General features: G+C 36.3%; 1 protein-coding gene across 1 annotated transcript in view; it reads right to left on the reverse strand.

Annotated features, from left to right (window-relative positions):
* Positions 1-269: 269 nt before the first annotated feature.
* The window catches only part of DOK6 (docking protein 6), a 441,245-nt gene continuing 415,249 nt past the window's right edge, over positions 270-26,265 (reverse strand). Inside the window, exon 8 of the mRNA XM_017867055.1 lies at positions 270-8,130. Coding sequence (XP_017722544.1) covers positions 7,991-8,130 — 140 coding nt within the window. The 3' untranslated portion in view covers positions 270-7,990. The remainder of the gene's footprint in view (positions 8,131-26,265) is intronic.

The raw sequence follows: 26,265 nt of genomic DNA on the forward strand, positions 1-26,265 counted from the left end.
GTACGGGTGGTGAGCACCGCGCCCAGCCTGGATATCTATGTTGGGGTTACAGGTGTGAGCCACTGCGCCCAGCCTGGATATCTATGTTGGGATTACAGGTGTGAGCCACCGCACCCAGCCTGGATATCTAAAAGTGTTAATCTCTAGTGTCATTTTCAATATTAAATTCTACAATTCCTTCAAACCATAGTCAACCTAATAAAAATTCAGTTATATTAAAAGATGGAGTTAGGAAAACACTGGAAATACATAATAAATTATCGGTAACCTTTCATTTAATAAAGGGCCTTCTTTCACTTTATTTTCAAAGTAGCAAGCTAATAAGTGAAGGAATAAGTAACATTTTAAACATTAGCAGAATACGATTGTCAGAATTTTGTTTAATTACAGTTACATTTCATCACATGATAACAAAAATATAAGAAAACCAAGTAATATTACAGTGTTAGCTTTATTAAATAACTTGTGGGTAAAACCATCAATTTTGTTGTTCAAAATCTCAATCATGCAAAGTTGTGATGTAAAGTAGTAGTTTTGAACTGTTTTACCTTTAAGTGATGGAGCAAATTTTAATAGTGCACAACTTCATAGCAATATCATTCGTAAATTTTTTAGAATTATGAATAAGACATTGTTAACAATAGATTAGGTTTATTTATTGATGGTTAAGATAAAAACTATGACTTCAGAAGAAGATAATTCTTCAATTATGTATTTCATGTATTTTACCAAGGGGAAAATCACACAGACAGATTTAAAAATAATTTAATTTCCTAATTTTATTATTGCCTCATTATTATAATATTTTCTGTTCTGCCAGAAATTCACATTTCAGTTCCAGGGACAGCTGTTGCTTTGTATCTCATCCCAAAACATAGTTCAGCTAGTTTTTAAGTACAGATGTCCCCAAATTATCATTTATCTAGAATAGATTGTTACTAAAAATGAAGTACACCAAATCATGTATTTTCCAACAGAAGCAAATTTATAATGGGTGTTTTTTTTTCTTAACAAGGGCCTAATGTCCAAAGTTATTTCTTATCGAAATGATCATAAACATTATATTGAACCAGCTACAAATGACATCCCTTATGATGTACAGTAGAAGACTTCACAAAGTATATATAAATTAATTAAATAAAGATTTACAAAAAGCAAATATATAACACATTATTTAATATATTTTAGAGATTCATAGGGATAAGGATTTTGCAGGATGGGGTAATTCTGTGTGGATCTATTAAGGAAAAGGTAACTTCAGTGGAACACACAGAGTGGGTCAAAAGCCAAAAATGTGTGTGTGTGTGTGTGTGTATGTGTGAGTATGTGTGCGTGTGTGTCAGCATGCACTAAGGTTGGGGTGGAGGGGGCCTCTGCAGGTCTTGGAAAGTCTCCTGTCATCTGCAATAAAGATGGAACTGGCTTTTATGTCAGGGAGCAGCCTGAGTTGTTGATGTCCTTTAGGCACTGCTTGCTATAACTAAAGTAATACAGTATCTTACAACTGGAAAGAATCATACTCTGTTATCAGTTTTCACAACACAGTTGGAGCTCCCCCACTCTACCCATTGATACAGATATATATATTTTTATAAGAGTAAGCATTATTTCTTGAACTATGCACTGTACATGTGAATCTGAATTTGATTTCTAATTATTTCATATTGACTTATATTTTGTTAATTTCTGATGGATATTTAATATCAAGATACTACTATCATCTTGTTTTTTATTTTCCCTGGCTTTCAGTCCCTCTGTAAAATAGTTAATGATCTGGAACTACTTTCTCAACCATTTTCAGATGCTTTGAGAGAAATCCTGCAGTGACTTAAAAACATAAAATCATTATCTCAGTTTCCTTCTTTGCCTGACTTTGGGTTTCTGAATTTCGGACACCCGATAATAAGCAACTCTTTTGAGGCTGTGGGTCTCTTGAGGGAATTAATATAACAATTCAGTCCTAACATTAGCACAGCAACAGGCTGAGGGTGTAGATCTTGCGCCATTCGATGTTCAATTAAGTGCAGAAAGGGTTGATTTTATGCTCACAGTCTAAAATCATCCTAATAGCAGGAAAGAGTGAGGAACTTAATTGTTTCAACAGCTAACGTGGGCCCCAAATAATGATTAGAAAATTTAAATCCATTCATTCTTCTGACAATTGGAATGTGGAGTTCAGACAACGAAACAGGCATGGAAGATAACTTTTAAAAAACTTACTAGTTAAACAGAATTGTAAGAGGGAATATTTCTATTACAAATGTATTTTTCCTCTCTCCTTCAAACATTAATATTTATAAGATGTTAAAATCTTAGGAGAAAAATGTCTGAAAATTACAAGTATAATGTGGTTTTCATATTATTTAGTAATTTTAACATATTTCTTATTTATCTAAACTTCAGTTAATTTAAATCATTGTCTACTGAAGTTTATCAGGAAAAACCTAATGTATAAGGTATTATAAAAAAAAGTAATTTCCCCAATTTTTGTTGATAATGGAAGCTTCTTGAGGCTCACATGAAAAAAATGTAGCCCTGATGTTATCAATTATGCAACAAAGTTGTGACAAATGCCATAAATAATGACACCATAAAGTGCTAGAAAGTGATAAAAATTCCAAAAATTATAATCAATTACTATGTGATTGTGATAACTTAGTAGGACTACTAAACACAAACACCTACTTAATGTTTTTTAGTTTGACTACCACTTTAGGATAAGATTGAATTTCAATGAACTGAATGACAATATACAAGTAAATAAAGTTTATACCAATCATTCATGAGCTACCGGAAATCTAATGAATTGCTCCATAACGCCTCTCTACTGGTAGAGTTGGTGATGGGTTCAGCAAGAGTAGAGGCATCTGAAAATCTGGGAAAACACTTAAATGTACAAGGGTTTATTTATTTTGAGGCCATGTGGCATTTCTCAGCTCCCACTACGTCAAACTGGGAAACACCTTGGAGCCAGGAAACATTCCTAGACCAGAAGCCTGGAACTACGAGAAACGATTCTTGGCTCCTTCTTTGCCTTTAAACAAATTACAACATCCATGGGTTTCAGTTTTCTCCTGAGGGAAACACAAAGTGGGACTTTATTCTACATGACCTTTAAGGGTGCTTCTAGATCTAGCTAGCATTCCACCTGCCTGGAAAATGTGCCCAACTTCCACAAGACTCTATAAACTGTCTAGTGCCTCCTCTGCTGGCGTAATTGCACAAATGCTACAAGATTCACATCCTTGAGTAAGAAGGTGGGGATTTGTGGCAGATCCACAGAGAAAATGTGGGTAATCTTCCAAATGTGTTTATAGAGAACGCACACATGAGAGTGTTGATCTCGTTTCACAGATCCAGCCCTGCCCACCAGTCTCACCGACAATTTATGTTCATGATAAAATTCAAATGAGGTTGGCTATATAAAAGTGATTCTCATGTTCCTGAAGACACATTTGACTGTGGGGACTTGGCTACACATTCTTTCTTGTTAAACGTTTTGCACTAAGCCGAAAGACGCATCTTTGTGGGGAATGTAGTGTCTTCCTCTAGTGACATTAAGACATAAAGCAACAGATGTCCTCTGTAAGTTGCATACTTAGTATGAGGCGACGGGGAAGAAGGCCAAGTCCATGACACCGGCCTTGGGTTAGAATGTTAGAAAGGTAGAAACCAAGTGTTACTGTGGACATTTAATCGTATTCTTTATCATTTAACCTGAATTGTTGCCTTCATGACTAGTTGCCATCCTCCCTCTCTATTCTCTCCATGGGAAACTGCACTTCATAAATTTCATCGTCTGCAAACACACACTCCATAAATTTCATAAGCTGAATTTGTGTGGCATGTCACCCACTGTTACAGCTATTAATGCATATCCAGTGGCAAATTTTTATCGATTTTGAGAACGCTGTGTTTGGGAGATCATATAGTTAATGACTGATGAAGTAATTTGAAATATTTGAAATTGCAAGGTATTTACAGACATGAGCACAGGATTGGAGAAACATGTATAATTTTCACTTTGTGCAGTCTTCAATATAATATTTTAAAATAAAACATGAATTGTTAAAGCCCTAAATCTCAGTTCCATTAGGTGTATACTGCCCACTTATTGTGCTGTGTTATAATAATCAAAACTGGAATATAAGTTTTTAGGAGAATATCATTTCCTTAGCTTGTTTTCACTGCATCACTAATGGCCAATTTTATTAAATGGCTCAAATAATCTAGGGAGTAGGGTCCCCATGCTTTTTTTATGAAGTTTTCTGAGATACTGGCCAAACAAGGAGGGGCACACATCAATTTTTATAATGTGTTTTTAATATCTACAATAAAGATATGACATGCAATAAACTGGATCTGTAGAAACTACTACTAACAATGTAAAGTTATTTATCAGTCCACTGTTTCTATACTGAATAGATGGTATAAGAGGTTCACCATTTTATAGGTGATGAAAGATTTTCAAACCTAATTTCCCAATGAAGACAGAGAAGAATTGTGCAAGATACTAGGACTAGTTCTCTAGTTTCTATTTGGTGAAAAAGGTGAGGTTTATGTTTTATAAACATGTTTCCATCGATTTCACATGCTCTATCAAACAGCATCTTCCCTCAAATATAAATACATATTTCTTATTTTATTGATTTCAAATTGTGGCAGTGGCCAGAACCTATTGATTCATACATATTTGCAACCTGCATAAATAAATTAGTTCTGAGTGCTTATTGTTTGTTCAATAAGTAAGTGAAAGATGTGTTTTCTTTTCTACCTCTGCCCCCACCCCCCAGAATGGGAAACTATTGAATCAAAGTTGTTTTGTACTTTCCTGAATTTTAAGTGTAATGTCATGTGTCAGTCATGTGTACATTAATTAATATTATCAGAAGAAAAACTTGGGAACATATAAAGTAAGTCCCCTCATGTCATCTTTCCTCTAGGCTTTGTCTGTTTTCAGAACTGCTATTCCTTACACTGAGTTCCTTTATCATTGGTCTCTTCCAACCTGATGCAGAAATGGTGACCATCTATTTATCTGTACAAATCTGAATGGAATTCAAACTGAGTCACTTTCAGAAGGAGCCAAAAGTTATCTTTGGTTCATAGTAATTCCTCCCTCACATTGAAAAAGACACATATATTAAAGATATCATACAATTTCTGAAGGGAGAAATGACTTACAAAGTGTAGAGGCATCCCCAGTCAAAAACCTACGAACTCAAGCGAGTGGTGTACATATCCATGACCCTTCTGGTTGCTCCAGTGAAACTGATTTTATGAAGTGCCAGGAGACTGATACAGTGACTTTCCATCTTTGGTTCTGGTAGAAGATTTATCTGTTTGTTATTTTTATTACAATGAACACTGCTTCATGTCAAGTATATTAGGTTAATATAAGTTCTCCTGTCTGTTCATTTAGCAGTCTTGACTCAGCTACGAGTGTGAGTGTACTTGGAGGAGTATGCTAGAATTAAGCTCTAAGAATGTACCATGAGATAGATGACAGCATTATCCTCATTGTGATGAGATCTGGTTACAAACTTGGGAAGCAGATTTCTCTCACACCCTCTCTTTTTACGACATCATTTTCAGAATGAACTGGACCAAGGTTATGCCTGATCTTTGGTACTCCTTCAGTTACATTCATTGGTAATGATCAGAATCAAATGGAGTTCTTGAAGCAATTGCATGCAGGTATTTGTCTCCTAAGAAACAGATGCAAGAGCAGACTCTTCTAATTAGCAGAATCCCTCCCTGGACTCGCTGTTTGTGCTTCCAGCACATGAATAAAGCTGAGTTGTGAACCAGGACCCCTGAGGGCCGTTCCCCATAAGTCCCTTGTAGAAACTTGTGGTGTCTAAGCAACAGCTCAACTGAGTGAGCCGGCGAGAGGCTCGCTCTGAATGTGGCCCCACTAGGAACTGTGCTCAAATGATCTCAGCTGGGAGTTGCTCTGGTGTATTTGACTAAAGACATTTCAAAAGCAAATGCCATGTGCCAAAGAAACTCACAAGTGTTTAACCCCAAAAGCTATGATTTCAAGGAAGGCTGTACAGTTGTAGGAACCAGTCATCTGCTCCTCTGCTGTGTCAGCAAAATTCACAGTGCAGAGAACTTGGGTAATTTTCTTTTTATCCCTGAAAGCTTAGGATAATTATTTTTTGCAGCCGCATTAACTCTTATGATTAGTATCTTGATGGGGTTTTCATACCTAGTGGAGTGATTTGGAGAGCGTAGGTAGTTGCTGTAAGTGCACATTTATCTAGGAGGGATCCGGAACCACTTTTATTTGGTACTAATTCACTGAAATGAATTGTCAGTCTGCAGTCAAGCTATAGATAGGGATGAAAAGACCACTCATCAGAGATCAGCAAAAAAGGTACCCTTTCAACAGACTAATTTGGATAGTTTAAAAATTTTTCCTATTAAGAAAAAAAAAAAAAAAACAAAAAAAGCTGGGTTTTCATCTTGCGTGACCTGAGTTCACTGTTCTTTAAATCCTCCCTAGCGTATTTGAGAGATAACCATCTTAGGCACAAAGCGTCAGATGATTCAGGCAGGATAATTTTTATTTTTACTTGAGTTAACTCCAAAATTAAGGGCAAATATATCTTTGTTGACCTGAATTAGCCAAACTCTTTCAGTCTCTGTGGAAATCACTACCTCCCTTTAAACACTGTAGGTTTGTAATCAGTGTCAGGGATGATGAAAATTATATTTGATCCATTTCTTATAATCTCAGACAACCTGTGTCCAGTAAAAGAAAAAATAAAGCCCTGCAAGTTCTGGTTACACAGTAAATAATAAGCCCTCAGTGGTTTTCTGAGAACAGCATCTATGGCATTTTAAATATTGGTATCCACAATCCTGTGCCCATTTTGTTCTTCTCTTTATTGCAAAATAGCTGAGTTCTTTTTAGGTGTATTCTTTCTTTCCTAAAGAGCTTTTCATTTAGAACCTCTCTTTTCTCTCAAGGTTAAATGGAAGCTGATCAGTATTCACACGGAAACCTCCTCACGTAGCTCAGGTGGACGGCCAAAGGGAGTAACGCTGTCAACAACAAGGAAACACTCATCAGAAAGACAGTGTATGACATGACGTGTAGGACAGCTAGACTGGTTCTTTTGCTTCCGAATGTTCCCCTTCTCACATTTTTGCTTACACTTGTCATGGGAACCGACTGGATTACATATACTTTTGCTAATAAGAAGCCTTTTTTTTTTACAGCCCTATTTTTAAAATAGCTATTCAACAAAACAATCTTAATTTTAATGCACCAAATTATGGTTTTCAACAATTTAAGTGAGCATATCCTGTCACCCTCAGCACATGTTTGATATATACTTGTTATATATAGATGGATATAGCAATATCCATATTTGTCTACACACACACACACACACACACACACGCACACACACACGAGTAGAGCTACAGGGCCCTGCTTAATAGTGTGTTCTGAATTTCATGTTCCTTTAATTGTCACTGGGTTTATTTATATGCAGCTATGATGTCATTTGTAGAGCTTACTGTATTTGTCCCTGTCAAAACTTTAAAAGCCACAGAGCTTGTGGAGGGTCACCACTATGTCTAAGGACAGACCCTGTGCTCAGCTGGGAGGACTGTGCTGTGAGATGAGAGGTGCCCACCACCCAGGCATACCCCAGCGTGGGCAACTCTCCCCAGTGCTGAGGCTTCTGCTACTGTCAGACCCAAAGAATTTTGTTTATTTAAATAACTGTTCATACGATTTGGATTCTATTCATGTGAAACATAGATTCCCCCAAAGAAATTCAATAAATAAAGGACTTAGCCACTGAATCAAGGAAGCAGAACTCCAGTTTTTAACCTTCCAATGGAACTGGGGCTAGAGCAGACCCACTTCAATTTGTACTGCAATTGGTCTTCCAGGAGGCAGAGGGTGCAATGACCCCACAGACGGGTCCAGGACAGACTGTCTCTCTAGTCAGCAGCGGCTCTCTGTGTGTCATTGGATGAGGCTGGAGCTGTAGCTGAAGCCATAGCTGCTGGACCGCGACAACGGCTGCTGGGCCTCTTCGCTCTGTTCCGGGGCGTAGCTGGGAAATGTCTGTGCACGAGACATCTTTGAGGTACCAAACCCATGACCTAGAGAGGAAGAAAGGAGAGCTCTACTGAGAAACAGATTCAGAAGCACAAAAGATAGACTATCTATCTATCTATCTATCTATCTATCTATCTATCTATCTATCATCTATAATTCTATAATCACCTATCATCTATCTATATCAATCATCTATCATCTTTCTATCAGATGTCTATCTATCAATCTCCGTTTTTAAGAACAATAAACAAGGCAGCAGCTTTCATATCCTCAATATTGAGCTCAAAATAAGTTGGTAAAAATTGAGCAATTTTGTTGCCTTGATTCTTGATGAGTTAAAATGTATTCAGAGCTCAATATTTCCTCCAAATGTACTTTGCCAAAAATTCTGGATGCCAGAGAGCTAGGTAGATTTTCTAGGGAATCTCAACCTTCTACTGTTCTTCAGCTTTTGAAATAAAAGCAGAAAAGCTTTTCCCCAGAAAAGCTGTTTTGATGGAGAGCCTATAAGCTGCTTTCTTTTCCTTTATGCTCAATTTCAGTATACACAAGAAAATTACACACTTTCTTAAAATCTCTGGGAACAGGCAAGCTGTGCTTTACCCTAACCAGTAACCATCAATTATCAGGAAAAGAGCTTTTACAATGATAGAGGTAGAGATTCTGACTTATCCCAGCGGGTGTGTGTCACCATCACTGAAATCACTTCATGATATGGTTAACCCAAACAATTAAGCTCAATGGTTACCAAAATGGCCTAAAAGTTAAATTCCACACAAAATACATTTAAAGAAAATTCTATCTATGCTTTTGGTTGTTCAGCTGCACCCCTGCCATGAGAAATAGTCTATCGCAAACCAAAAACAGAAGTGATTACCGAAAACTTTTCAGAATGCTAACAAAGTACAGAGAAATGCATGCATGCATGCTAACTAAGGCTTCCGATGAACTTTCCAGTCGTTTCCTCATCTTTATTTATTTGTTTTTTTCCCCTCATCCTTTTAAGCCAGCAATTATTCTTCATACATGAGAATGATTTGTATCTAATGGATGAGCTTAGAGGGAGAAGAAAAATAGATGTAGTAAGTCACGCTCTTTCAGAGTTTCTGTTTTACCCAAAGAAGGGGCTGTGCTGAGTCTGATTTGTGTGTTATCCGATCGCTTGGACGAGGAACACAGAGAAGACAATCTGTTAACGCCGAGCACCGACCATCTCTGTGTCAGGCTCCTCAGGTGGCTCTGTCCTTGGCAATGTCACTCGCTTTAAGCCTGTTTTATTGCCAGGTGTGTTTGGCGACGTGGAAAATACTCTCTCAGTGTGGGAAGCTTGGTATGCAGGGAGGAAACGCAAATGAACTGGGTAGTAAAAGGCTAATTAAAACGGAACCACTTAACCACTTAGTGGTAGAAACACTTAAACGTCAAAATACTGGGAGAAAAATCTTGCATTTAAAAAAGTTATTTTAGATTCACAATGTCTTGGATTCTGTTGCTGTCCACATCAAGGAAAGCCCCCCAGGCTCACCAAGAGTGGATCAAAGAGAAGAGGGGCTTTTCCCTCGCACCTCCTGCCCCACACCCCTGGCTCTGCCGGAGCCAGTCCTCTGAGTTTCCAGAACTTTCTGCCCCACAGCGCCTGGAGGCTCTACTAGTCCCTCCCTTCCCTCTCTCCCAGGATCCTGCCCTGCTCTCCTCGCCTGGCTTGCAGGCCTGAGGGTAGTGATGCTTCCTGCTGTTGCACATGCCCGCATTTTCTCATCGGTTCCCCCAGCTCTTTAAGCAGCCTCCTCCTCAAGTTCTTTTAATTTCAGCAAGACCCTGATGATATAGCGAAGGAAAAATGAAGCAGGACAGAGGAGGGGAGGAGTCAGAGAATTAAAGGATGGGTTAAGGTAGTGATTAGGGAAGAAGCTGGGAGAGGGGTTAGGGGTGGGACCAGGGGAAGGGGCTAGGGAGAGACTGGGAGGAGTTATGGGATAGACTAGGGGAGGGGCTAAAGGAGGAGTTATGGGAGGGGCTAGGGAGAGACTAGGGGAGGGGCTAGGAGAAGAGTTAGAGAGAGACTAGGGGAGGAGCTAAGGAGATGAGACTGGGGAGAAGCTAGAGGAGGAATTAGGGAGAGACTGGAAGAGCTGGGGAGAGACTAGAGGAGGGACTAGAGGAGGGATACGGGAGGGGATGGGGAGGAGCTAGAGGAGGAGTTAGGGACAGAGTAGGAGTGGAGCTACGGAGAGACTAGGAGTGGAGTTAGGGGAGGAGTTAGGGGAGAATCTAGGGGTGAGGCTTGGGGAGGAGTTAGAGGGACTAAGGAAGGAGTTAAGGTAGGGGCTAGGGAAAGAGGAGCTAATGGAGGGGCTAGGGAAAGAAGCAGTCATGAAAATAACTAGGGGAGGGGCTGCAGGAGGAGTTAGGGGAGGAACTAGGCGATGAGTTAGGGGAGCAGCTAGTGAAGGGATTAGGGAAGGGGGAGGAGCAGGGGGAGACTCTAGAGGAGGGGCTAGGGGAGGGTTTAAGGGAGTGGTTAGAGGTTAGAGGTAGGATCTCTGGAGCTAGAACACCAGGTATATATGTTGCCTCTGCTACTTCCTAGCCTGTAACCCATCTTAATGGAATTACTTCATCTCTTGGTTTCTCAGTTTCCTTGTCTAAAAATTCTGGATGATATAGTGGCACTTAGCTTCTATGATCCTTTTGAGTATTAAATCAATGAATTAATCCATGCTAAGTGCTACCATCATGTCATGGTGGTCTCCAAGCAGGATTGGTAACTAGGGAGGTCAGCAAAGGCTCCCTAAGGAGGTGGCATTCTGGCATGAAGAAATGACAAAGTTCTGATACACTAAGCTGATACGGGAAAAAGCACTTAAAAGTTTTGATGATTTTGTCTCATCTTACCATTGACTCTACATGATAATTCATAGTTTCTGTAATTGGAGATACTGGCATTTATCAGCATAAGACAGCTAGAAAGTCTAAAATTAAGATAATGCTCCTGGCCTTGGTTTTGTCCTGTTATTTTTTAAAAAAGTTTTAGACATATCTGAAAGAGAACAAATGCTGAAGCATCTTTAATTCACACTACTTGTGGGCTGAGAACTGAAGCTTAAGTTGAAAATTCAAAATAGACTTTGCCTATTAACACGGTTTTTTAAATCCTAGAATCTTAGATGTAAAAAGTCAATCATGCGATTAACAATCATCTATTAAAATAATTCAAGGCTCCACAGGAAAGACAAAGTATGGAAGCATGACTTCTAGAGTACACATGCTGCTCTGAACGATGGTCAAACACAGACAACAATAAACATCAAATCGAGAATCCATACAGCCAGTGCTATGCCGGGTCACAGAAGACAGCCAACGGGGCTTAGAAGAGCAAGTTATAAAACTGTACACATCACTTCAATCATCACAAATAGCTTCCCCTGCACGGTGTGCAAACTCCCCCACTACCATGGGCTTTTGAAACAGACAGACTTGAGTTCTTCCACGCCTTCTGGAGCCTCATTTTTTCTGCATGGGGAAAATATAGTTTCCCAAGGTATTTTCAGGATTTAAATGAAACAACATATAGGAGACACCTAGTATGACAGATATGCAATAAATGTTAATTTTTTTTTTCTGCCCTAAAGGGGTGATATTCTTGCACTTTTTTTTTTTGCTGAACACCTATGCTTTCTCCACCATCTCAATATGCTGTCCCTCACTGGTATGGTTCAAATTTGTCCTCCAAAGTTCATGTGTTGAGAGCTTAATTTTCAATGCAACAGTGTTGGGCACTGGGGCCTAATAAGAGGTAATTAGGTCATGAGGGCTCTATCATCATGAATATGTTAATTTCATTGCCACAGAAGTGGGTTATCACAGAAGTGGCTTTGCTATAAAAGTGAGTTCTGCTCCTTCTTGCTGTCTCATCCCGTCTTGCCCCTCAGCCTTCCACCAGAGGATGATGCAAGAAGAAGGACCTCACTAGATGTGGGCCCCTCAGTATTGGACTTCCCGGTCTCCAGAACTGTAATAAATACATTTCTTTTCTTATTAATTACCTAGTCTGTGGCATTCTGTTATAGCAACACAAAAAAGACTAAGACATTCACTATGACATACTTAGAATATTTTCCCCCTCAAGGTCAGCATCGCTTTCTTCACCTCTTCTGTGAAGAAGTTCTAGTCTAATTAGAATTTGAATTATGATTTTTCTTACTGCAACCATTTCTTTACAGATAATTCACAAATGATGCTATTTAATACATATTACAAAAATAGCATACCTCAATCAGTACTCTATACGTGAAGGTTTTGTAAATGCTGTCTGATTTTGGCAACAATGAGTAGGAGAATAAAAGAGGGAAATAATTAAGCATTTTCAATGTTCATTTGAATTATGCCCCTAGGCAGTGTTGATGGAAGCAAAACAAAATAAAAATCAACTTTGTGGCTTAAATTAAAAACCTGATGCAACAGACTTGCTCATCACACTATACAAGGACTCTAGTTAAATGTTCCCTAAACTTTTCCTCCAGATCACCCACTAAAGACAAATAAGGCCAATATGTACCTTTGGAATCTGAGGGATGCTACAATTTAAAAGCAATAAAATTGTTAATGGTTATTGACTTATTTTAAAAGTCTTCTTACCTTTACTAATCTATTGTGTATTCATGTTTGTTTTAATAGAAAATACTATTTTCTACCCATATATCTAGGTAATGTTGACAATCTAGGGGGAAAAAAATATCACATTTATCTTGTAGTTCAAGTATACTCTGAAATGACACTCGTACCACCACACCCACCAGTTTCTCACTAGGGTATGTATACACGCCCTGGAAATGTAGTCCCATTCCATCAATAAGAAAATATATTGGCTACAGAGACCATTTAAAAAATTCGCTTCATTCTGCCAAAATTATATGACCCTCTCTCTAATTCCAGGAACTCAAGACTATCACACAATAAAAGCAAAACTACTCTAGTCTTAAAAAGAAGTTTCTCTGCTGTGTCATAAAATCCAAACTAGTAATGAACTAGAAGGAGCACAAATTCAGTAGAAAACAACAATCAAATTGAAATGCAAAACCAAAGATTCACATTATGAATGGAAGAAAAAATGGAGACTGACAACACATAGTGAATATCTTCTCCTTCCTGAGAAATTAAGAAATGCGTTGTTGCTTACACACAGTTACCAACAAGGGTTCCCTTTTGGCTAACCTCTGAATTTTTATCTTAATAACACTGATTTTATTCTTGATATACACTATGAAGGAAATTGTTTTTGTAGAAAGTCAGAAAGATCCCAAAGCATAAAACTTGCAGTATTAATTAGTAAAAGACAGTGGTCCTGGTAAAGCTATTTAATAGTTTGAATGTATGTGTTTTATTACTTTGTTAGAATCTGGGGGAGATAAAAGGGTATTGTCCCTATAAATAACAAAACAAAACAACAAACAATGTGTTAAATAAGTAACAAAGTCATCTGATGAGGACACAAGCAGCCCAGAGTCAAAGCATTAACAGTTGGGCCTAGATAGACACAGAGGAGACCCTGTCATCCTTTAACAAGTAGCTTCTAGTCATTAGAGGAAAAAGGAGCGGGCAGGCTGCAGACGTAAGCATGGATGGAGGGTGGAGGACAGAATGGAAGGAAGGACTTGCATACAGAAGACAGCCCATTTATTCCACGGGCTCTGACTGCGATGAGTTGGGGGCCAGAAGCTTCTTATGGTGATATGGTTAGGCTTTATGTCCTTACCCAAATCTCATCTTGAATTGTAATCCCCAGGTGTTGAGGGAGAGACTTGATAGGAGGTGACTGGATTGTGGGGTTCGTTTCCTCTATGCTGTTCTTGTGATAGTGGGTGAGTTCTCATGAGAGCTAATGGTTTTATAAGTGTTTGGCAAGTTCCTGTTTTGCTCATTTGCTCTCTCTTGCCTGTGGTCATGGAAGACGTGACTCTTTCCCTTCTGCCATGATTGTAACTTTCCTGAGGCCTCCGTAGCCATGGAAAACTGTGAGTCAATTAAATCTCTTCTCTCTATAACTTACCCAGTCTTGGGTATGTCTTTATAGCATTGTGAAAATTGACTAATACATACAGAGTATCTAATAATTGGGCAGTTAAGTAAATGTGAAAACCAGACCGGAAGTAGAAGCAACCCAGGGCTCTCTACAATATCTTGTAATAAATAAACTTATTATTTAAATGTATATTTGTATATTTTTTATTAATCGATTACAGTTGCATATATTTTGAGAGAACACATGATGTTCTGAAACCTGTATAGAATGTGTAATGATCAAGTCAGGGTAATTGGGATATTCATCATCTCAAACATTTATCTCTTTTTGTGTGGTGGAGTCCTTCTCTTCCAGCTATTTTGAAAAATACAATAAATTATTGTTAACTATAATATCTACTATATTATGGAATATTGAAACTTATTCCTTCTAACTGTATTTTTGCTTCCATTAACTAACTTCACTTCATCTCCTTTTCCCCCTTTCCCTTCCCAACCTCTAGAAACCACCATTCTACTCTCTATCTCCATGAGATCCACTTTTTCAGCTCTCACATATGAGTGAGAACTTGTATAGTTGTCTTTTTGTGCCTGGCTTATTTCACTTAACATAATGACCCTAGTTCCATCCATGTCACTGGAAATGACAGGATCTCATTCTTTCTTATGGCTGAATAGCATTCCATCATGTATATGTACATTTTCTTTATCCATTCATCTGTTTATGGACATAGGTTGATTCTATATCTTGGCTATTGTAAATGGTGCTGCAATAAACATGGGAATGCAAATATCTCTTTGACATACTAATTTCCTTTCTTTTGGATATGTACCTAGAATGGGATTGCTGGATCATATGACAGTTCTACTTTTGTTTTTTTCGAGAAATCTCCATTTTATTTTCCATAATAGCTGTACTACTTAACATTCTCACCAACACTATGTGAGCGTTCCCCTTTTCCACATCTTTGACGGCATGTTATTTTTTGTCTTTTTGATAATAACAGTCTAAATGGGGTGAGATGATATCCCATTGTAGTTGTGATCTGCATTTCTCTAATGATTAGTTATGTTGAGCTTATATATATATATATATACATATATCTGTTTGCCACTTGTATATCTTATTTTGAGAAATGTCTATTCAGGAGTTTGCTTATTGTTACATTTTGCTTTTTTTGCTATTGAGTTGTTTAAGTTATTTGTATATTCTGGTTATTAATTCTTACTCAAATCAATAGTTTAGGAATATCTTCTCCCATTCTTTAGGTCATCCCATTGATTTGTTAGCTTTTTTTCCCTTTGCTGTGCAGAAGCTTTTTAGCATGATATAATACCATGTGTCTATTTTGCTTTTGTTTCCTGTACTTTTGTGGTCTTACTCCCCAAAATCTTTGTCCAGACCAATGTCCTGTAGCATTTTCCCAATATTTTCTTTTAAGAGTCTCAAGTTTTAGGTATTAAATTTAAATCTTTACTCCATTTTGAGTTTCATATGTGGTGAAAGATGGGAATCTAGTTTAATTCTGTGTATAAATAACCATTTTCTTGGCACCATTTATTAAGCAGACTGTCCTTTCTTTAAGGTATGCTGTCAGCATCTTTGTTAAAAATGAGTTGGCTGTTAAGCGCGTGGATTTATGTCTGGGTTCTCAACTCTTTTCATTGTTCTGTGTTTCTGTTTTTTGCCAGTACCATGCTGTTTTTGTTACTATATCACTGTAGTTTAATTTGAAATTGGATAGTGTGATGTCTCCAGCTTTGTTCTTTTTGCTCAGGATATCTTTAGTTATTTGGGGTCTTTTGTGGTACCATGTGAATTTTAGAATTGTCTTTTCTACTTCTGTGAAGGATGTTATTGGTATTTTGATATGGATTGCTTCAAATCTGTAGATTGCTTTGGGTAGTATGGACATTTTAACAATATTTATTCTTCCAATCCATGAACATGGAATATCTTTCAATTTTTTTTTACTCTTCAATTTCTTTCATCAGTATTTTGTAGTGTTCCTTGTTGTAAAGATGTTTGACTTCTTTGATTAAATTTATTCTTAGGTATTATATTTGTATTAATAGCTGTTGTAAATGAAATTGTTTTCTTTATATTTCATAGCCATTGTGAATGAAATTGCTGTCTTTTTTTTTTTTTCAGATTGTTTGCTGTTCATGTATAGAAAAACTGCTGACAGGCCATATGAATAATGAGATTGAAGGAGTAATAAAAGTCTTCCACCAAAGAAAAGCCCAGGACCTAGTGGAATCACTGCTAACTTTTGCCTAATATGTAAAGAACTAATACCAGTTTTACTCAAACTATTTCAAAAAATTGAAGAGGAGATAATATTTCCAAACCTACTCTATGAGGCAAGTATGACTCTGATACTAAAACTAGACAAAGATAGAAAAAAAGAGAAAACTATAGGCCAATATCTCTGATGAACATAGATTCAAAAATTCTCAACAAAATAGTAGCAAATAGAATTAAACAACACATTAAAGACATCATTCACCTTAATCAAGTGGGATTCCTCCTCAGGATGCAAGGATGGTTTAACAAGCAATAAACATGGTACATTACATCAACAAAATCAAGGACTAAAACTAAAACTAGATGATCATTTTAATAGATGCTATAGAAGCACTTGATAAAATTCCACATCCCTTCATTATAAAAACCCTCAATGAATTGGGTATAAAGGGAACATATCTCAACCGAATAAGGGCTATTTTTGACAAACCCACAGCGAATATCATACAGAATGGGGAAAAATGGAAAGCCTTTCCACTAAGAACTGGAACAAAACAAGAATGCCCACTTTTACCACTTTTATTCAACATAGTACTAGAAGTCCTAGTCAGAGCAATTATGCAAAAGAAAGAAATAAAGGGCATCCAAGTTGTAAAAGAAGTCAAAGTATCCTAGTTTGAAGGTGTTATGATCTTGTATTTAGAAAAAGCTAAAGACTCCACCAAAAAACTCTTAGAGGTGATACATAAACTTACTAAAGTTGCAGGATACAAAATCAACATATATTAATTATGCTTAGAAATACTAGGACTTATTGCCAACATCTTTTCTATAAACTGTATCTGAATTTTATCCAATTTGTTTTCATTATAAGTCAAACCAGACTATTATGGTTATGGTTTGATCATTGTGCTCTCCTAGAGTGCTTCTGAAATTCCTCTGGAGATCTCAGGGTCTCAGCTTCGTGACCTTAAATAGATTTGTTGGGGGTGTTCAGGCTCATGTTCAGCACATTTGAGAAATGGGGACTGAAGATCAATGGTTTTAATCCATAAAGACAGTGATGTGGAAAAGCCATAATATAATAACCACTGTTCACTGAGCATATATTTCATGTAGATCCAGTACTAAGTACCTTAGAAATCATATTTTTAAAAATCCTTGTATCAACTCTGTACAGTGAGATTGCATATTGTGACGGCTTTTATGTGTCAACAGGAATTGGTTAAAGAATGCCCAGATAGCTGGTGAAACATTATTTCTGAGTGTGTCTGTGTAGGTATTTGAGGGGAGGTTAGCATCTGAATCAGTAGACTGAGTAAAGAAAATCTGCCCTCACCAACATGGGCAGGCATCATCCAGTGCATTTGGATAGAACAGAAAAAGGAGGAATGGCACATTTTCTCACTGTTTGAACTGAAACGTCCATTTTCTTCTGCCCTCAGACATCAGAGCTCTGGGCCTTTGGACTACGGGATTTACACCATTGGCTTTCCTGGTTCTCAGGCCTTCAGACTTGGACTGTGTCACACTACTTCAGGTCTCCAGCTTGCAGATGGCAGATCATGGAACTTCTTGGCCTCCATAATAAGGTGAGCCAATTCCCATAATAGATTTCCTCTTATACATCTATATGTATCCTACTGGTTGTATTTCTCTGGAAAACCCTTACTCATACACATATCTTTGCTTTACATGTGGGAAAAAAATAAATTGGAAGCCTAGAGGTATTTAGCAATTTGCCTAGCATGACAGTGCAGAAGAAGTCAGACCTAGGTTTCCTGGAAACAGAAGCCAAAGCATTGCCTTTAACATGTTCTACGTTTCCTTATAGAAGCCCTTTAAACACATGGATCACTTTAGGATACAGCACAGTTTCAGAGAAGAAGTAATATTAATTTTCACAACTCAATGCATTAAGACTTGGTTCACGTACCTTCAAAATCATGAAGTGTGTTGCTGAAGAACAAAAAACAATTCAAACAAGTAAAGCTATGTCTTAGTCTGCTGGGGCTGCCATAATAAAACGCCACAGATTGGGTAGCTTCAGCTACAATTGTTTTCTTGAAGTTTTATAGGCAGGAAGTCCAAGATCAAGGTGTTGGCAGGGTTGCTTTCTTCTGAGGCCTCTTTCCTTGGTTTGCAGATGGCCATCTTCTTGTTGTGTCCTCACATGGCCTTTCCTCTGTGTGTGAGCATGTCAGTGTCCTAGTTTCTTTTTCTTATAAGAACACCAGTTGTATCAGATGAGGTTCTACCCATATGACCTCATTTTACCTTACTTATCTCTTTAAAGATCTTATCTTTAAATACAGTCATATGTGGGTTTGGGGAGTCAACCTATGTATTTTGGGGGGATAAAGTCAGTCTGTAACAAGATAAAATCAAAATGAATCAGGAGACATTAATTCATGACATCTTTTCTTTTTCTAGGGATTTTTTTTCTTCCAGCTTCATTGAGGTATAATTGGTAACAAAAACTGAACATAATTAATGTAATACAACTTAGTGGGTTTGGACGTTGGAACAATTATTTTCTTGGCCTTTACTCTGGGAGGTATTTGCACTTGTTTGTGAAATTATATAATTTGGCTTAAAATTACATACAATGATTAAATATGACATGCAATTTCTGATTCTTCAAATTGTCAAAAAATTATTTTTTAATTTAATGGCTGTTATATGGCACTAGGTTTCTGATGTAAACTGTCAAACTGCATTGCACTAATTTACATTCCCACCTAACGGATATAAAAGTACTTTCTTTCTTAACATTAGAAAGATAAGAATATTATTAGATTTTTAAAAATCTTTTTTCCAAGTTGAATACAAAAAATTGCATTTCATTGTTTAGTTAATTTCTTTTTTTTCCTACATAAAGTATTTAATTTTTTGTGGTCAAATCTGTCTTTGTGTTTTCTAGGTTTTGTGTCTTGATAACAAGTCTTTCTTCACTGCAGTAATATTAAAATGTTTTCTCCTACTTTCTTCTTAATACTTTCATACATTTCTTCTAACTTTAGCTCTTTAATTCATTGGGAATTTATCATGGTTCTCACCCTAAATTAAGGATTCCTGTATTGTGTAATGGCTAATAGTATAAACTCTAAAAAAAAAACTTGGTTTGACTTCCAGCTCCACTACTTACTAGCTGGTGACATCCAGAAAGTTCTTTACTCTTTCCCTCAAGTTCCTCAGCTGTACAATGGCAATCAGGATAGTTTCTACTAATAGAATCATGTATTAAATGAGTTAGTACATAATGGTACAGAATAATAGTATATAACAATAGAGTTAGGTTTTATCCTGTTTAGAATTTTAAAAAACTGCTCTTTGTTTCCAGTGTTTTAGGCTTCATGATGAAAAGCTGTATTTTTTTTTTTTTAAATTAAGGAACCAAAGTCTCTTATTTCCAAGAAATATTTGGGATTATTAAAATAATTTCTTGTTAATTATTTCCTTCCATTTCTCCGTTTTCTCTCCCTCTTTTCCACCTCTATTCTCTTTTTCTGGATCATTTCTTAATTATATATTCAAGTGCTGTACTGATCTGGTGCTTTTCTAATCTTGTCTATTTTCACTCTCCTTTTTGCTGCTTTACTATGTGGGAGATTTGTGATTTCTTTAACCTCATCTGTGAGATTTACGGAATTAAAAAACATTCTATTACCCAAATGTTAATTTGTAAAGGCTTTTATTCCCCTTCTCCCTTCACTCCCTCCCTCTCCTTTCTCTAACATTCATACATTATATATATAATATATTATAAATATTATGTATACATACATTATATATATATTATATATATAATACATCAATGTATTGCTATTAATAATGGGACTTTCATCTCAAAGCTGTGGTTCTTTTTTGTTTATCTCGTAAGTGGACATGCAACTATTCTTTACTTATATCTTTAAAACTTAGATCGAAATATTTGAATGGGAAAACTGCATATCATTTAATGTTACGTAGTGCTCAGCCCACAGTTATAAAAAGACTGGTGGGTTAGCAACAATATCCAAACACTAAAAAATAGTGAATATAACGTAGTTTATAATAATTTGATTTGTCTTGAAGATGGTTTAATTTGATTCAAATGGAATTATATTTTAATAGCTATTTTATAAATTCTCCATAATAAAAATAGTCTTATATATCTTATTTTAGTCAATGAAGCATTTGTTTGTTTCTGTTGCTTGCATTTAATTTCTCTTGTATTTTAATTATAGTAATTACCTAGTGAGATACTAATTTTCTACAACTGCGATCTCTTTGCGAGCTTAGGTGAATTCTTTATCATTAGCAAATAGATAATTCATTTGAATAATTATGAAGTTTATAAGCAATCTGTGACAGACAGTAAAATGGTAAATGTTAAAATGGCATAATCTAAGTGAAAACATTATATAAAGATGGGAGAATACATGAAATAAAAATTTACTAATGTTGATTAACAAGAGGAATGGGAAAATATTTCATAATGAAAATTCAGGTATTTAGTTTTAAACTATAAATATTTCATTGCTATTTTCAAAGGCTCAGTTCTAAACAATATTATATTGAAGTATCTTTGTTTTCATTTCTGAACATATTATTAGAGAGTTTTAATAATCAAGGAACTATTTAGGATGATGAAGTACAGTGTTCCCCGTTTAGATAGAGATCTGAACTCTAAAGTGAGCTATTTAAAGAAATTTACTGAAACATCACATTTATGTCCTATAAATCAATAACAAGAATAATACATATAAGTTTACAGTCCTTAAATGATATATTAAGAAAAAACTTGAAAATTTTGCTACAATTCTTTTCTAAAAATTTAAATGAATGCAAGAAAACACATTTTCATGAGAATGAGACGTCTCTGCACAATATATACTTAAAGATTTGTTACAAAAGAAATTTTGAATGTTACGTACATTTACAGAGGAGTCAGTATGCAGAAAGTTCAGACTACACATGAGAAACATCATGAAATTATTTAAAATTTACTATCAGGCATTCATATAATGTAGCACAATTTTATTCTGTGGTAGATATAAGGTTAAGCTTGCATTTAGTCCAAGGACTTCTGAAATGACTTCAACGAGATGTGTTAAAAAATTTGCTTAACTTGATAAGGATCTGAATTTTCATCTTACTTTCTAGAAGTTTAATATATAATTATCAAAATGAATTACTAAAGAAGAAGTTTGCCTAGGGCTTTTCTTTCTGATAACTGATTAGATTAATTTTTCAGAGATCTGGGAAGCATTCTGATCATCAGGAACAAAATTTTGACTTTTTATATTTGTAAATATTCCCTTTGTCACTCTTATAAGGCTACAATGCCCACATGGTCATGGCTTTAAAATTTTTATGTTTCACCATTATGAATTAGGCCCAAATCCAAATGGCAAGTAGAAGCAGATGAGATTGGGAATGGAGAGGGAACCAGTCATGGAAAGTTTGTTATACTCTACCAAACAGATTGGATAATTTTTTCTAATAGGTGATAGGAAACTTTTGAATGATTTTAAGAAAGTGAGTGATTAGATCAGATTTATGGTTTGGAAGCTCACTCAATGGGACTACCAAGTAGCTGTTTTCAACTCTGTTTCCACCATACTATATCTGATGGGTAACAATTTATCCCTAGATCAAACATTTTTTTAATGCAAGACTAGTACAGAGATAAAAAGAAGCTTCTGGTTTTATTTGCATTTCCCAAGATTTAGTAACAATTCTCCATTTTCTGCAGCAAATTAGTAATCCTCTAGCATCCAATAGGATAGCTGAGAATTGCGGACATAGATCTATATAAGAATGGGGCCAGAAGGGTTGGGTATGGTAGGGAATTGAGAAAGTTTATTCTTACTGAGAAAAATCTATAATTATTTATTGCAGTTAAGATCATGATTCTAAGGTCTGAATTATACAATGAATAAACCATGCAATAATTTCAGAGCCTAGAAATCTGAAATCTAAACAATTTTCTAGTTAGTAACACCTCCTGGACTGGATATTGCAATATATTTCTACTGTATTGTAACCATCCCAATAGAAAGTAAGAGATCTGAGATTCATGAAAATGGAGTCAAGATTGTAGGAGAAAGAAGGACTTTTCTTGACATTCCTAATGTTTTAGGAGAACACTTTTCTAGGTGGGTTTAGCAACTCTTATTAGCCATGGTACCACTCTACCAGCAGGCAACAATAAAAATTGTCATCTTAACCCCTTATTAGTCTTTAATTTTAATTAATTGGAAGAATATATTTGAGATATATTTTATAAATTATTTTCATATTAAATACTAATGGTTTTGGCTAAAAAAAGTATGTTTAGAATAACTGCTACTTTACAATATTCTGGTCCATGTTCTGATGGAACTGAAAACCTGCAGGATAGGGAAAAGGCTGAGAGTATAGATGCCAAGGCCAGTCCTAGCACTTACCAGCTTACTTTGGGTCAAATATAATCACATATCAAGTAGCAGAGTGCTGGGCTCATGATAATACTGAAAGGTTAGTGAGCACTAACAGTGTCAGATTTACTTAATCTGTCAATTTACAATGTCAATTTACTTAATCTACCTGATAGGTCTATAGGAGAGGTGCTCTTATCCTCATTCTTAGATGAGGACACTGAAGTACACATACAGTAACGGTGGAACTCAGGCTACCAGCTCAAAACTCTTCACTGACCCCCAAAGGTTAACACTGTCACATAGCACAGTGGTTGGGTGGTTGGGGAAAAGGACAATATTTTGCAAATAAAAGCATATTTTACAGGCAAAGGTGCAAGGCAAGCATCATGCTTTTTTTTTTAATGCCACACAGTTACAAGATTTTCAAGAGCACAGCATAATCTGAATTATTTGTATTTCGTATGTACTTGACTATGAGAATATTTTTTCCCAAACATTTGTTATCTCTTTATGTTTTACTTTTGTTTCATAATTGTGAAAGTCAGAAACATTAGTGTTTCTGTTTTGTTTTATGGGTAATAACCATTTAATAGAATAGAAAGTTAAATCTTGAATAGAAGTTATGATTGATAAACCATTTGCAATGTTCTTGGATTACATTGATGACAATGGGTTGGCTAATGTTCCTAAATTCACCCTGTGCTCTCACTACTGCAGTAGAAGATAAGAGTATTTTAATGCAAACCATGTATGTTTACATAATTAATAACACTGACTTAATGCAAATTGGTAAATCATATAAATTAAGTTTTTCTAAATCTTAACTACATCAAAGACAGAAACAGTTTATGTTTGTTTGAGTCTTTTTGTCTCTAAGCCTGCATGCAAGTCTCTATACCTCTATCAAATTTGAAAAAATAAGGAAATAGATAAGCATTAAATAACACTAGAAAGAAATTTAGGAAAATAGTTTGAATTATGAGATTTTTCTAAGTACAAAAGCAGTTGAAGTTGAAATGAATGGTCATTTGTAATTTTTCAAGACTAAGACTAAAAGAATCATACCCTGGGTATAACTCCTCTCAGTCTTAACTTCATTCAGTCCTGCAGAGCCTCAATTTAAAGTGGCTTTCTCTGGTCAGAGTGGTACCAATCTCCTTTATTAGCTACCATTTGGGTGTTCATTAACACTTCAGCCTGGAATCAAAAGGGGTCATGACAGTGAATGGGTTTGAAGTGGTTCATAAACTATCTTTGTTAAAAAATTTAAAGGACACTGGGTGCAGTGGCTATCACTTGTAATCCTAGCACTTTGGGAGGCCAAGGTGGGAGGATCGCTTGAGCTCAGGAGTTTGAAACCAGCCTGGGCAACATGGTGAGACCTCATCTCTACAAAAAATACAAAAATTAGTTGGCATGGTGGCATATGCCTTGGTCTCAGCTACTTGGGAAGCTCAGGCAGGAGGATTGCTTGAGCCCAGGAGGAGGTTGAGGCTGTAGTGAGCTGAGATCACACCACTGCACTCCAGCCTGGGCAACAGAGGGAGAACCTGTCTCAAAAAAACTTTTTTTTTGAGAAAAATAACTAGTATAACAAGGCTGTCTGATGTAAGTTTCTGTTTGCTTTTCTTGGAACACACACCACACACAGCTCAGGTTGCTAGCATCATCTAATTGATTATAACTTTTGATCTTCAGTCACATAAGTTTCTGACTTGTGCAAATGTATTGTACTTTTAGAGTAAATGCTATTTTTTTTTTTTGTAGACAGCTCTTTCCAAATATAAATTCTATGAAATGATCATAGAAGAACCTTGATAGAGATGAGTGAAGCAACTCAAATGGGTCTCATGGGAGATAAAAGTACAGAGTCATAGAAGGAAGGCACCAGGAAGATGCTGATATAAGAGAATGGAGAATACCCCTGCTTCACAATTAATTCCTTTGTCTTTAAAATACACAAACACACACACACACACACACCTCGTTCTCCTAAGGACTCTTTGTGGTTCGAAATGTGCTTCTCCAGCCTCAGCTTTCTAGTACCATCCTGACACCCTCTGCTCTAATGGCCCTCTTAGAAACTACACGCAGTTTCCAGAAAAAGTAGGTTCTCTGAGCTGTGGCTTGGGCTTCTTTCTTGACTAGGAAGGCTCGCCCTCACACTTATTTGGACTTCAACTCCTACCATGGTAATTACCATTTTTTTCTTTAAGAATTTATCTAGGAAGCCTTACATGCTCTTCCCCACCATCCTGCCCAGCCTGAGTTGGAAGCCACTTCACTCTGTCTGTTAGCATCCTCTGCATACCTCTATTTCATCTCTCATTTCCTTGCTTTTGTCGCTCCTCTATAAGATTATACTGAGTCGAGAAGAGGAAGCTTATTTACTTTTGTGTCTTTGGAGCCTTGTGAAATGCCAGGCACACAGCAGGTACTCAGTAAATATTAATGAATAAAACTATGAAAAATGGATGCAGCAGCTCACTCTGGTATACACAGAATGGAACACAAAATAAAGTACAGATGTCTCATCTTGCCCTGCACGTTTTTGATTGTTAATCATTACCTGTTGAATCAAAGTACTTTAATTATTTAGCCTGGTCCTGACATGGGGAAATGATAATCCTTTATAAAATAAAAATGTAAAAATACTATAAAGCTAAATGTGATTGTCAATGTATGCTATAGGTATAAGTGTGAGAATAAGGAAATTACTATTTCTTTTTTAAAAACTTTCATAACTTTATTATAACCCACTGGTCCCAACAAGTATAACAATTTAAAGTATTTTTTAAAAATCTAAACCGATGTAGATTTAGAGAGAAAATGAAGAACGTTTACTGATAGACTGTTCTCCATGAGTCTTTTGCCTTTCTGCATGTGTTGTGAGCAAAGGCAATGACTACCTTGTTCTGGATTATCTTTCTGAGGATATGTCAAGAAACATAGGCCTTCAAAGGTCTTCCTCTGAAGCCAAAGGAAGATTTGTTTATTCCAGTACAAAAAAGATAATGTCTTTTTCTGGGGGAAATGTCAGGCTGGATTATTGCCTATTATAAAACATTGGGGCTCCCCAAACTTGTAGTTTCCCTCCTGTGATACAACTTACTTCATGTACAGGTGCCACCTGAACCTTTTTGCATCATCTTGTGGGAATTGGGATTCAGGAGACCATCAAAAAGGCTAATACTTTAGTTAATGCAATTGCTGTGAGTAATAAACTGCCCATTGTCTCTGACCCAGCAGTATCATGTCTTCTGCCAACATCCATGAAACTGTGGCAGGCTAATTTGTTAGTTTACAAGTAGGGTAAAAATTTCAGGCCCTTCACAGTTCTTGACAATGTCAATAAGTAGTGATATTTAACAATTCCCACGCTAAAGATGGAGCCTTCAAAATTTTTGCTGGATTTGACATTTACTCATTATTTAGTAAGACTCTGCTAAGTTTCAGTGCCATCCTTCCTTGATATGAAATACATATCAAGTCTTAATTAGATA

The sequence above is a fragment of the Rhinopithecus bieti genome, unplaced genomic scaffold, assembly GCF_001698545.2.
Source record: "Rhinopithecus bieti isolate Rb0 unplaced genomic scaffold, ASM169854v2 scaffold_2272, whole genome shotgun sequence".
In the NCBI taxonomy this organism is placed as follows: Eukaryota; Metazoa; Chordata; class Mammalia; order Primates; family Cercopithecidae; genus Rhinopithecus; species Rhinopithecus bieti.